The 14,766-nt window shown below is 42.8% G+C and overlaps 2 protein-coding genes across 6 annotated transcripts in view; both read left to right on the top strand.

Moving 5' to 3' along the window:
- Positions 1–1,203: 1,203 nt before the first annotated feature.
- On the top strand, positions 1,204–3,277 carry LOC310820569 (transcription factor Spi-C-like). Its single transcript, XM_083692271.1, has 5 exons — positions 1,204–1,281; positions 1,539–1,626; positions 1,928–2,049; positions 2,186–2,288; positions 2,454–3,277. The coding sequence occupies exons 1-5, from the start codon at positions 1,279–1,281 to the stop codon at positions 2,933–2,935; spliced, it is 798 nt and encodes a 265-aa protein (XP_083548397.1). The 5' UTR covers positions 1,204–1,278; the 3' UTR covers positions 2,936–3,277.
- Positions 3,278–8,661: 5,384 nt separating this feature from the next.
- Positions 8,662–14,766, top strand: part of mybpc1 (myosin binding protein C1) — a 29,273-nt gene continuing 23,168 nt past the window's right edge. For all 5 annotated transcript variants that reach the window (XM_083692259.1, XM_083692258.1, XM_083692256.1 and 2 more), the window contains exons 1-2: positions 8,662–8,907; positions 13,685–13,711. In XM_083692259.1, coding sequence (XP_083548385.1) covers positions 8,886–8,907; positions 13,685–13,711 — 49 coding nt within the window. In that variant the 5' untranslated portion in view covers positions 8,662–8,885. The remainder of the gene's footprint in view (positions 8,908–13,684; positions 13,712–14,766) is intronic.

The raw sequence follows: 14,766 nt of genomic DNA, 5'->3' as shown, positions 1-14,766 counted from the left end.
TCACTATTGCAGATTTGCTTGGTACTGTGTGTCTCTGACTTTTGACCTTGTGAAAGCTTATAATTAGAATGTCCATACCATATAATGTGGCCCATGTTGAGATACTGTTCATAAAATGACATTTTCATAACTATATGAGTCTGGAAGGGTTACATTTAATCTGCTCCTGTCAATGACACAAACCCCCCATCTATCTGATTACATGAAAGAGTATTTCATGTAAAAATTAGATAAAAAAATCTGTAAATTGAATGAGCAAAATTGGTGTTCAAATGAACTGTGGTTGGTACTTCAGCAGTCCCTAGTGGCTGAGAGGTTAACAACATACACAACACTTCACTGTATGATTTACTTGTAATGATAAGAGAAGTATGACTCTCAATATTGACATGCTTTTTAATGAGTTTATTGTAATCTAGGCTCATTTTCACCTTATGAAGTGTGTCTTGGACACAGCAGGCCTACACTAACTAATATCACAGTAATGTCGGCACAGTAATCTACAGAGAAGAAACTTTGCAAACCGTTTTATTTATTTTGATGCAATAGGGACCATTCCCAATGGTACCAATACAATACATAATGGTCGGACATGTGGTATGCGTACAGTAGATATGTGATCTTGCCTTGTTATGACAGATAAGGCGGAAACCCACTTTTCAACATATAAATGACCTGTATGCAATGCACCCTCCAAATGTGCATACAAATAAGGTAAATATGTCCCTTTGGTATATGACCATTTGAGATTACATGATTGACTGGGAAAATTAAAGTAATATTTAGGCAATGTTCTTGAAACACTGGAGGCATAAATTTGAGTTAGAAAGGAAAAAAAAATCAGATTTCAATTTACAGTAAATGTCTATGTTTATTGAAGAGTTATTCTAATAATTACATGTATATTTGTCATCAATATCTACAAATGCAAATTGGAATGATAGTAAATTATATTCCTGAATGTGAGATGACAAAAGAGGTATTTGTTTTACATGGATTGTGATCTCAGAACAAAATGAAAGAGTGATTGTGGGAGGTATCTGATCTGTTCTTCCAAAAAGAGAAGTATTCCTCAACATAGGCTGTGCTGTGAGGAGTTGACGTTGACACATTTAAATCGACCAACCTCTTTATTCCAACGACTTTATTAGTTTAGCCGAACGGTGAACATTTTTCTTGCTCTATATATACCTGTCCAACACTGAACACCTGCATCCACCTGCTCCTAGCTCTAGACACAGACACTAGCCTCCGCAGAAGTTTACGCTGAAACATAATATGGTGAGTCATGAACATTAGAAATATTTGCTGGTTATTTGGGAAATACAGATGGTTTTGTTTCAATTCTTGTTGTCTCAGGGAAGTGTCTTTTTTATTTATTCATTTTTTAAATAATTAAATTTGAAATTTTAATATGATATATCAACATTTGTTTTATTTGGGAACAAGTAGTATATTGTGCAGTATATGATATAACATTTTCTTTCTGATGAATATGTGGTAAATGTGTTGATTTTCTTCATGTGACCAACTCCTAGGGCTCCTTGGATAATGACATCAACCAGCACTTCCAGGATGCAATTGATGTGATTCAACGGCATTCTGACAACCCATATTATGAACAAGGTATAGCAACATTACAACACCTATTTCATTAATAGACCTTGCAGACGTCACTCCAGAACACACACCGCAAATATTACACAGGGTCAGCTTTGTAGGCACAAACATGATTGTTGAGACTTACAAAAAATATAATTATTTTTTAACTTAAATATTAAAATAATATGTTTTTATCAGGTAATTTTGTATTTCTTATTTTTTTTGTTGGGGGGGGTATATATATTTAGTGTATATTTGTTCCTTCCTTTACAGATCTAGATTTCATGGCAGTAATGAATGATTTTATCTGTCCCCTTCTCTTCAGAGTATAAGTACTATGAGACTCTAGGTAACCAGCAGGCTCCTATGCGACAGAGCCTCAACTGCTACTCCCTCACACACCCCTCTGATGTACCAAGCAGCATATATGACTGGAATGAGACTCCTGTAAGTATACAGAGCAAGCAGCTGTTTTGCTATTTGCTCTACTCTGCCGTACCTGAGACTGAGTACAGTATCGTTAAGTGAAGTAAATAAAAGTATGTGATGTGAGTCACCTGACCGGTGTCTTTCCTCTCGCCAGTCGTCATGGCCCCATGTTGTCCCTGATGTGTCTCTGGGTCCCTCTGTTACCGTGGAGACTCCACAATTCTCCTCCATCCTAACCCTACAAAGGAATGGAAAAGGTGAGCAGGCATTGGCCATCAGCGCTGACAATATACTGTACATGTAAGAGAGTCATTTAACGTTAATTTTTGAGTATCAAATTCATGTCACTCAAATGTTATCTTTGCCTGTTTATGGTTTGACTATTTAAATAAATACGAAACCCAAACTCTTGATGTTGTCAGGTCGCAAAAAGCTCCGTCTTTATGAATACCTGTATGAGGCTCTGGGTGATCCCAACATGGTGGACTCCATCCAGTGGACCGACCGCGTCAGTGGCACCTTCCACTTCATCTCAAAGAACAAGGAGAAACTGGCCGAGTGCTGGGGCCAGCGCAAGGGCAACCGCAAGACCATGACCTATCAGAAGATGGCGCGGGCCTTGCGCAACTACAGCCGCACTGGCGAGATCGTCAAAGTGCGCCGCAAACTCACCTACCAGTTTAACCCAGTGATCATCCAGAGGCTTGGCACCACCCACATCTCTGGGCATCCCTCCAGCCACTGTGGCCGAGATGTGCTCCTCCACCAGCAGCATGGTCCGGCTGAACAGGGCTACTATGGCTCTGTGGCACCAGAGTGGCACAGCTGGTATGGACATTATCCTCTCCAAACAGACTGTGATCAGACCACAAGCCTCACGTCATCCAGTGTTAGCAAGTTGTGATCCCAGATACAGTTTCATGGAAAAATGGTCTATAGTCAAATCATACCACACCTTCTATGTACTCTATTTTTGAGGCTGCCTACCACAATGGCTTGGCCATAGTCATTGTTTTTCTACCAAAAGTAGTGATGATAGAGAAAATATTTGGCTTGTGTAATTACCAATGGTAATGAATGTTCATAGGTCTTTTTTTTCCTATGAGAACTATCTGCCAGTGATAAGCATGCTTTGTACTTAAATGTAAATATTTTAATACAATGTTGGTTTTAAATGTTAACATGAATGAACAAATGTATCACCTGTATTTCTGCAAAATATATTTCAATAAATTACTTACCAATATTTTTGGGATACAGACAATGAGTCATTCAACTCAACATTAACACAACATCAACATTGTTACTGTGGTATTGTCCCTCACCTAATACTGGTTAAACAAACAAACGAATGAATAAATTAATGAATTAAACAACTTCCCTGTCCAGAATAGAAATAATAAACCATGAACTTTGATCTATTTCCATAATTTTAATAAGACAAATATTGCTGGTAGTAAAATGACAGGCCACTGTCTAATCCTAAGTCATATCTCTCCCAATACAAACCCTGGAAAACATTAACAAAAGTTATACTATGTCTATGCCCAAAAGACAAACATGGTGACAAGTGTGTTTTTCCCAGAGAGAGAGTTTTGAGTGTAGTGGCCCATGCTCTTATCTCGCCCAGCGGAGAGGATGTGGTCAGTACTGCGAGACTGTGCTGCTCTGATGGTGGGGTTTGTGGAGTGGTGGTCATTGTTTCTGTGCTGTGGTGGGGGTTCACTGGGACGGTTGTGGTTGGTGGTGGAGGCCAGGTGATAAGCAGCCCAACTGGTTCTCATGTCAGGGGGCATAATAAAAGACTGGGTGTCTCAGAGCACCTATGCATTTCATTTCAGAGACTTTGGGAAATACTTGCAATAAGGACTTGGAACAGAGGACCACAATATAAGACAGTGATGGTAAATATGGGACCCTTCTAAGCAAAATGGACACCTGTGCCCACCAATGCACATTGACACAAAATGATCCTTTAAGGCAAAAGTAAATGACTATCTATCTACTATCTTTATCAGAATTCTTTCCAAGACAGCCAGACAGATCTGGAGGTGATTTTGGAGTTTCTAGAGGAGTACTACCAACAGAACACTGGAGAAGACAGCAGAGAGAAAGGTTGGTGTCATTGATCAATAATCCTTATATATTGATAACTTGACTTCTATGTATTTCTACATTTTTACGGCCACCGTTTGTGTTTTACATTGCCTACACCAGGGTCTATGGAGGAACATTTGGCTGAAATGTATTGTGAGAATTGGAGCTATGAACCAACTGTAAGCATGGCATAATAACCTTCTTGTCATGAGTAGTTAAGTCAAAAGCAGCACACTGATTAACCAGTTGCTCTGTTTTCCCACCTAGGGTGAGGAACATACCTTTCAGGCAATGCCATTACAACATGGCCACTCAACACTCGACCAAAACCAAAACAATGTAAAACTGTCTGAGAGAGGTTTGGTGCCAAACAGTGTGCCAGCATGGCTCTCGCCAACACAACACACTGGACCTGCTGGGAGAGGTGAGTTCTCCTTTTGTGGGTTAATAGATACTGTCACTGGAGCTGCTGCTGCCCTAAGGGAACAATGCCTGAAGAGCAAGAGACCTGCCCTTTACTGTAAAAGACAATGAAGCCATTCACGGCTCAGCCGCTATCTCTGCAGGTTTTACATATCAGATTACCAAAATGTTTACTTTATTATTACTGCCATCTGCACCGCCATCATCATCTCACAAAGATTTATTTTTATTTTTTATGTTTGTTGCAAATTGTGTGGGGAAACTCCACCCTATCTGCTAACCAACGTCACTACTTACAGGTAGAAAGGTGCGTCTGTTTCACTTCCTGTTTGAGATGCTGGAGGATCCTGACATGGCCCACTGTGTTTCCTGGGTCCCGGCCGCAGCAACCAATGGGGTGTTCCGCTTCTCCTCCAGGAATAAAGACCAGGTGGCAGCTCTCTGGGGGCAGAGGAAAGGCAATAGGAGGCCCATGACCTACCAGAAGATGTCTCGTGCACTTAGGAACTATGCCCGATCTGGAGAAATCTTCAAGGTGAAGAAGAAGCTCACCTACCAGTTCAGCCATGCCACGCTGAGCGCCCTGAAAAAATGCCGTCATGGAAAACTGTAGAGGGCAGATGTTCACACATGTTAACATTTGTATTGTAAACAATCCCATCAGATTATTATCTCATTATTCACTCAAGACTGTTAGTTGTTCCTAATGTTCGTTTTCATTATTTGTCTCCCTCCTTATCTGTGTGTGTGTGTGTGTGTATGTGTGTGTGTGTGCTTGAGAGAGAAGAGAGAGAGAGAGAGATTTTCTTCCTTGATAACACAATGTTATAATGCCAGGGATAAACCCAGGAAAATTGATAATTAATAAAGTGAGTGTTCTTATCATAAAACGAGGCATTCTATCACTTGTTTTAATCTAAAGTGTTGGTTTCGTTCATTTGCATGACGACTGGAGCTTTCAAAACCGCGTGCAGCGTCAGACATTTTGCCTGCCCTGCCTGTGGTAAAATCACTGTGAGGTTTGGCGTTCCTTCTTTAGTTCCTTTTCAAAACACTTCACTGTCCAAAATAAGAAGGTGAACAACGATGTGGCCTATTTTACATGAAATAAACCACCAAGATGTCAAGGAGGGATGTTTAGATTAGATTAGATTAGATTCAACTTTATTGTCATTGTACAAGTACAGAGACAACGAAATGCAGTTAGCGTCTAACCAGAAGTGCAAAAAAGCAGAAAAGTGCAGTGTGAACAGTATATACAGGTAGTGCAGTATATGCACAGTATGTCATTGCGTAAGTGAAATTGACCCTAATTTTAACCAGTCGTGCAAGAGAGTGGTGTCACCTCTCACAAATATTAGTGGAGGCTCTCAATCTACCATATTTTAGTGAATGAAAAATGAGGTAGATTTTTATAGTACCTATAGTTTTTTTTACAGAGCAAAACTGTGCAGTGCTGAATCATTTATCATGGTTCGCGCAATGCCACACGTGTATGGGCTGGTGTAATTCTATACATTGTCACAACAATAAACAGGAACAATGCCACACATTTAAAGTAATTCAGCACAGATATTACTTTGTGTGGCCTATAGGATGTTTTTCTTTGATTTCACTTATGCTCCCTGTCCAGTAGCAAATAGGGCAAACTGTGGTTACACCAGAGAGAGTCTTATGTCTGCTCTCTGACATGTCTTCAGAAGAAGACAGACATTTGATCACACCTTGGGGTGCTGCTTTTCCATCTCCATATTTGAAAGGGAGGGAGAAAGGAGTCTATTTATAGTCCTCAACAATTGTCAATGACATGTTCCATGCTGAGCCACGGCATTTAAAGTGAGCCCTACTCCTCAGAGAGCAGAATTATGCAGGAGCCTAATGGATATCACTAACAGCAGCCTCTTGAATGTGAACCGGTTTGGTCTGCATTTCTCCAGCCCTCATGAGTGTGGGTCTATTATATTACTATATTTTTACCCACTGTCTGGTTACATATATGCATGCGTGCACACAAGAAGTGTCTGTGTCTGTGTGTGGGGGGGTGTCTTGTGTACATGATGGGAGAGGAAAAGGTGGTATGCTCTGATGTAACCAGCAGGGGTCAATATTGCTCCTCTTATTTCCCTGTTGTCCCTACCAGTTCTCAAGAGTGACCTCATGGCTAAATCTCCTCTGTGATGCGGACTCCTGCCCAGCCCAGGCAATTCCAAATGGTTTTCGTGTGCTCTTTGTAGCAGACCCACATGATACTTCCCTAAGCCTAGCATTTACCACTGGAGCCCACTCTGAGTTATAAATGGGCTAACAGAGCCCTGTGTGTCTGTTACCAAGAAAGGCCACATACTTCAAACCTAACTGTGTGAGCAGTCACCTAACACTAAGTCGGCAGGACCACTTTTTTTCTTGATGAATTCTGTCTGGTGTGCATCATTAATGGCTGCCGCGTCATGTGGAGACAATGTGCATACTGTAGGTGTGCAGTATTGTGTGGAGGAGGGATTGAATACATAGGTTTCAGTGTTTCATTTGAAAGGGCTTTACTGTGCCCATTCCAACAGGGCAGCCTGAATGGACACATGCAGAGTTATTGTTCCAGACAGAAGAACAATATTTTGACTCTCCTGTGGCCTTTGTGTTCATTGCTGCTGTGCTGATTGATATTGACTTTACCTTGTTTCTGATGGATTGGAATGACAGGATAACATGTTATAATGTAGCCTACAATAGGTTTTTGAGGAGCTACTCCAGTATTAGGATCTTGGTATTGTTCAGTTGTTATGATGTTCTAAGTCTCTCAGTAGGAGCTTTAGGTAAGACGCCTTAATGTGTGGGTTACAAAAGCACCATGCTGACCTCTCCCTTGAAGTCCAACAGCTTTAACTCTTGTTGACCAAATCGTCACAGCCTCACCAGAGAGCAGGGGCCTGATATATCACTTGCCCAAAGTGTTAAAAGGTTAATTAGAATCCTAGTGACCACATCAATCCCAGAATTGTCTATCAAACCCTCTTTCCATGTCAGATATGTCAAATGTCAAGGTTTATAACAGCTTTCTAAGTATAGGCCATATAACCATTGGCCAGGCATCTCTCCAGCATTTTTTGGCCCGGCAGACAAGCCTACTGAACTTGGACAGCATTTCCCCGGGATTAAACGGATCTCTGACACTTGACACTTTAACTCCTCCCAACTTTTTGCATAACGAACATCCAAAGTCACCAAAAAAACCCGTTGGGTATCGGAGTGTATTGTAGCTGAATAATCAGGCAGCTCTTTGATGAATCCTACGGACTCGCGCCCAATATCACTCAGTTGAGTAACTTCCTTTCATGCCCTACTTCTCACTCTTCATAAGGGAGTTGTCTCCTCCCACACCAGCTTATTGTCTCCTCCCACACCAGTTTATTGTCTCCTCCCACACCAGCTTATTGTCTCCTCCCACACCAGCTTATTTTTGTACTGCACCGGTTGTTGCCTGGAACCCTGACCATGCTTGGGGGAGCACCGACTTGTAACTACTCTACCTGGTATCAAATGATGCCAAATTGTGCTTAGTTGAAGTGCTACCACATATGGAACAATATGCATTGTCTGCAATGGCTTCTGTGAGGTGTTTGTAAGTTAGTAGATAGTCATAACCCGTCAGAACATATGAAATGAAGCCTCATTCCATTCTTTAGACCCACCCACAAGCCTGGGATGCCAGTGCTAAACTCTAACTTACTTAAACTCACTTACTTAAACAAATGTATTTGTTGTAAGTCGCTTTGGATAAAGGCATCTGCTAAATGCCATAAATGTAAATGTAATGAATGTAAACTGTATTGTTCCATCTAAAAAGCTTTAGGATAACTGCAGAAATAAATAATTTGGATCCAGGGTGTAGCATTCAAGGTCTAAACCCCACCTCTCTCATACTCTCCCCACCCAGCACCATATCAGAGCCCTGGGGGAGCAGGCTAAAGAGCTGCAGGCGTAGAGGCCATTGAGGACAGTGATGCTGGGGGCAGGATGGAGCTGCACTGTCAGCTGGAGAGAGGAGGGGCCTCCCGCCTCTTTATATAAGGCCAGGGAGCCCGTCTCCCCGAGATCTGTCATTGTGCTGGCTCTCGCCCCCATTGAGATTCCCCTACTGTCTCACACTGTGCCCTGATCATCTCCCATCACTCTGGTCTGAGGGTCCCAGAGGCTTTTCACTAGTACCCCATCTTCATCTCTTTGACCCCCTTGGACTGAGGGATCCCACGCCCCACCTGGCCTCCCATACAGTCAGGCTGGTCTGAGGGCACCGCAGCTTTTTATTCGTTGACGACTATCTTGGGATCCGGCTCAAGATGCCAGAACCCACAAAGAAAGGTAGGATATTTAGCCTAGGGGAATGATATTTAGCCTAGGGGAAAGGATTTCAGCAAGGACTGTATTGTACAACCTGAAGCTTCGCTTTTTGAGAGGGCATCTAACACATACTTGGTGTACTTTTAGGATCCTACTCTGAACTATCTGAACTATCCTGCACTCAATTATTTGTTGTTGAAATGTGCTTCTATTTTTGTGTTCCTTTCAGGTCATAATCCCCCACAAATTAATGGCACATGACATGAGGAAAAGTTGATGTTATAAATTCCTGTTTGTTAATTTATGAATGTCTCAGTAGATCATACCTTTCTTGGGGGGCACCAATGTTGACTTTTTAACGCTTTAATTTGGATCTCGTGTTGGGTGCTTTGTTTTGTTTAGGCAAATTAGTAATTTTTAAGCTTATGTTGAAAGGAGTTCAACATATCTTGAGATGTCTACCAAGGCCAACCAGCTACTCTAGTTCACCAGAATTCAGAAGGTGACTTTGTCAAGAGTGTTGTATTACTGCTTGCATGTTTCTGCCTCATCGTGAGAGATGAAGATGCAAGAGGTTTATAAAAAGCTGCTATTGTTGCTCCTGCTGTTGGCATGATGGACAGTGTGGTGGAACGTACTGGAGGGGAGACATGTGATGTTGAGCCTTGCTGGAGGAATGTTGATGGGCACCGGTATTTGGCGCTGGGCTGAGCTGGACCCCAGCAAAGACCCCTGAAGGGTGATGCAATGACTGTGTCGGGATTATCCTGTATTAGGATGCCTGTGAATGATGGATACAGTCTGCCTTGGGGTGATGATGGAGGTTATCGTTGTGGCTCTTGCCAATGACTGATGGATGTTTAGCGGGATAGGCAATATGTTATTGTGCAGCTGGAGCAAAACACGACCCCTCAAACCCCTCAGACCCGGCCCCAGATCCATATTCATCCCCATACTCCTTGACCCCTCCTCTCTGGGGCAGTATTTTGTCATCTGTACGATCATCTCCATCAGTGTTGCCAGTTAATCCTCTCATGTCTGTCACTGTCATCATGACATGGCTGTACTTCACCCCTCCATTAGATCAAGCCTTTGGGGAGTTTGCTCAACAGCGCCACATGCCCATCTATAGGAAAGCAACAATGTATTCATCACTTGGACACCACCCCAACGGAGCGTATACAAGTTTTATTATAAACTGTTTATCCTCTGGTGGACTATCTGTAGCGTAGTCCTCACACATCATCAAAAATGGCACGTCTGTCTCCACACATGCATCCAGGCTATTCTCCCAGAGCATTCCCCTCCGCTTCAGGACAATGGGGATTAAAGCATGGAATGGGAGGGCTTTGCAAGATGGAAGTTATTTTAATGACAGCAGTAAATATGGAGAATTGACAAGGTATGCAGCAACCAGTCTTATCCACCTTTGGCTGCTTCAAACAGCCAGCTGTGAGATCTAAAACCACTCTCTCTACTGTCTGCATTCGAATTTTGGATCAGTTTATTGTGGTGCCACATCGTTATAGTTGGAGTCTCAATAAAGTTCAATATCTCAATGGCTCAATATCTTATGGCTACAGATGAGACTGTGACATAATGGTGGGATGAGGCACCCTGAGGATGACTGACAGGCTTGTTGAGCGCCCAGGATGATTCACCTCAACAGACTGTGCTTTATTAGTAAAGCAGAGATGCCCCCCCAAGAGAGTTCATCCACTGTCATAAACATTCATGATCCCCTTGGAGACAAAACCATAGGGAAGAGGAGTCGCAGCAGACGCATGCCAGTCCACTACAACCATTGCCCATAAATAACTGGCATGTACAGAAGACTAGATAAATGACAGTGTAAAAAGTATTGTTCTTCTAAATGACTGAACAGCTGAAGAGGAGGAGACCCATGTTGGTTTAGACTACAGTCTTTAAAAAGCAGAATGAGAGATGACGGACTGGCTGATTTGCCCATGGAGCTCTTGGGACCTGGATTCCTTGTCCCTGGAATAGAGCAGAATGAGCAGACTTTTAATCCCCTTCCCTTGTTCTCCTCCTCTCCCTCTCTTGCTTACTCTCCCACTTACCCCACGCAATGACACAGACATCTCTCTACCACCTGCCAGAATCACACCATTATTTGAGATGAGGCACTCAGGGATCAGACACAGACCCACAAAACTCCCACCGGGGTTAGAGGCCAGTGTGATCCATTATCCCCTGTGTCCCCCCCTCACTCAAAGTCTTGGGTTTCAGTGGAAGAAAAGCCCATCTCCTCACCTCAGTATATTTACTACTGCTCACCCTCCCTGCTCTGTAGCCTTTGACAGCATGGCGGTCAACTTCTGAATTCCACGCCATAAATCAAGCCTTAGGTAAACAACACAGGGGGGCCTGTCTGCTGCTAATCGCTAAACACAGCCACATTCAGGCTCTCACCAGTTCCTCTCTGTGACCCTCACTTCCACCAGCTCTCATTTTCAGAGCTCTTAGGAAACAGGGGAGTCAGTCATCCTGAAACTGACTCTCCTAATAAGTGAACCAGCACACAATACTGTAACAAAGTAGCTGTAATAAAGGAACTGTATTAAAGAGATCTCAGTCTATATTAAGAAGATAAAACCAGAGATGGCCGTTTGGCTCACACTGGAGTCTGTATGAGCCTAGCCTGTCTGTCTATGCAACAGCAGGGGCAACAGCTGAAAATACCTGGAGCCTGGTCAGCTGCACTGGGAGTTCTCTGAGGTAAAACAATACCTTTCACAGCTCTCATCATCTCCTTAATGAGACATGGTGAGACAAGAGAATTTCTCTCTCTCTGTTTGCATGATGTGACCCTGTAGGATTCTTGGTGAGAAGGCCAACAATAACTTGTATTGGATGAGGTCTGAGGTGTTGTAAGACTGATCTAAGTCTAAATCTGAACTGGAGCATCATCATACAGATGACTGACAATCATTACAGAATCATTACATGAACATAATTCTGTCAACATGGGTGCTATCACTTCACATCTGGTGAAGTGATAGCATCATTATTAAAGAATACCATGACAACTAAGCTGTCTGGAGACAAACATAACAAGTGTTATTGAAGCTCCATAGGAGACTAGTAAATATTGCTATTTTAGCTATTTTTTTATTTTGATCAAATATTTGTTATTTGATATTTGAGACATGTGTACTGGTACAAGTAATGTGGCTGCGAGTAGTTTGCGTTACAGTATGTATTTAAAAACTAAGAAATTAGAGACTGAGGGGCAGTCTCTGTACGGTAATAAGAGAGGAACATAGACACCAGGGAGAGAACTCCCAATGGGCAGCGGCAAGCTGTCTTACACAGAGAGAGACGTCTCATATGTCTGTGCGACAGGAATGGCACAGTAATGTCCAGTATTCCTCAGGGTCATTGACAAAGCACCCGTTGTGCCTGGCACTGGGAACGCTGGCATCCCTGCAGAATTCACAGGGTTGCTGTGCCAGTGGTGTTCATCACCGAATGCCACAGGTTAGAAATGGACAGGCAAGAACATGTGATGGCACAAAGCTGTCCGGTAGTGTCATCACCCTAAAACAAAATCCCCCCCAACCACTTCTCTGTCCTTTCTCTCTCTCTCTCTCTCTCTCTCTCTCTCTCTCTCTCTCTCTCTCTCTCTCTCTCTCTTGTGTTTTCTCCCTTTTTAGCCAATCAACTGACTAAGACTAAGATGAAATATATCCACTAGAGGGCGATGTGGTCTAATCCATATAAAAAAACAAACATAGCAATGCCACTGTATGTATGTCTTACACAAATCAAAACCAACTGCATGAATAGATACATAGATTATGAGCTATTGTAAAATTTGTCAATTTTACGGTATGTGCAAATGAGAGCCAAATAAACTTATTGGTTTTTGTCTATTGATTTGTCACTCTGTTGGTTGTTGTGTCATAGTCCCTGGGGTCTGATACAGTATCAGTCTTGGTCTGAATACTCCTCATGCAGCCTCTATCACCGACTGATAGCCCATGTCTGTGTTTGTACAATGCTACAGTATAATCCATCCTCCATGTGCTCTGCTAATGTGACGATAGGGTCAATTGTCCTGTTCCTGCAGTGTGCCTAATGAATTAGAACAGGGTTAGGGTTAGGGTTAGGGTTAGGGTTAGGGTTAGGGTTAGGAAGATGACTAAACCTGCTCGGCATGGACTTTCCGTAGGAAGAGGAAAGAGGAAGGGCCCCAAAGTGTTGCATAAGAGTAGAGATTTTCTGCTAACGTTCTCATAAGGACCAGATGACAATGCACGTGACTCTGCTCCACTAACCCATTAATAACACACAAGGTTCACTTTTAGACCCTTTAGGCTTCGGCATACCAAGGGATGTGCAGTGGCTTTGATCCAGTGAGACCTAGCTTTAAGTCCCTTAATTGGTTTAGAATGTGTAATGTCCAAATATGTACTGTTGCCCCCTGCACTGGTTTGATCAGCCCAGACAGTGCAGAGTTCAAACCAGTGGTGTGTCAATAGGTGCACGTTTAATCAGTTTGGACTACAGGGTGTCTAGACATGAGGTGATGTGCAATACCACAAGATGATGTGGCCCAATCACTCAGTGATGACAAGCAACAGCAAGAGTTATTTCCGCGTCGTCATAATACAGTAAACATACAATGTATTCAGAATGCTACATTAGTTATATAACAGGAGGCTCAGAGTAACGTTTTGATTGAACCCTAACCCTAACCTTAACCCTTCACACAACAAGAAAACTCATGATCGCTTTGTTTTTTTCTTCTTTTCCTTTCTTTTCTCTTTTGTAGATGAGATGAGTAATGCCCAACCTCAAGGTGAGTGAAGGCTGATGCCCAACCATGCTCCACACACACACACACACACACACACACACACACACACACACCCACACACACACACACACACACACACACACACACACACACATACACACACACATACACACACACACACACACACACACACACACACACACACACACACACACACACACACACACACACACACACACACAGACAATGCAGTAACGTTATTACAATGGCAAAGAACCATACAACCACCACCTACAGCAAACTATTGCTAAACCAACAGCCTTATATTTATATAAGAGATTATCTGAGATTTGTCACTGTACCTGTGGACAGAGATGATCATTTACACACCAAGGAAGTCAAGATGTTCAGCCACAAACTGACATGTAACTTCTAGTCTTGGGCTATTGTGGAGCTGACTGAACACTAATTGGTATAGGCCTACCTGTACTAGCTTGTAAGGTGATGATGTATGAATCTATTCAAAATGTTTGTGTAAATGTGCACGCTCCTTCAAAGTTAAAACTGAGGCTGTACACATGATATGACTACAGTATTACAGCACTGACTTGAGCGTGAATGTGTAAACACGGTCACTGTGGAGCGGTGGTTTAAAGGTGTAAGAGTGTAAGAGTGTAAATGTGGGGAGTCGCTCAGTTGTCGGTTGATGACGACCAAGCAGTTAGAATCTCCACATTCCGATGGCTGACTGGCTGATCCCGGCCTGTTGATTCAGCTGATGCCCCTGCCCCCCCCATGTGACCAGAGCACTGGCATGCAATTGGCTGACTGCCGACGCCAGGTTTGACCTTGGAGCAGCAGCATCTTGGGCTGGCGTGGTTGGTAGGGGGGCAGAGCTTTCTCAGGTTCAGGCTAAATATGTCCCTGGGTGCTCACTTTCAACATTGCTCTTGTGTGAATACCTGATATTTCCTCACAACTGCGGTGAAAATACCGTAACAATGCTTCAGAATGAAATATTGGCTCTCATTTGGATTCAGTGGCCCTACAACCTGATTCTGTACATCTTGCAGTACGACATAATTCTTGGTGGCAAT

This window comes from Argentina silus (assembly GCF_951799395.1).
Source record: "Argentina silus genome assembly, chromosome: 20".
Taxonomy (NCBI): domain Eukaryota; kingdom Metazoa; phylum Chordata; class Actinopteri; order Argentiniformes; family Argentinidae; genus Argentina; species Argentina silus.
The sequence above is the reverse complement of the archived record's forward strand: the minus strand, read 5'-3'. Positions and strand labels throughout refer to the sequence as shown.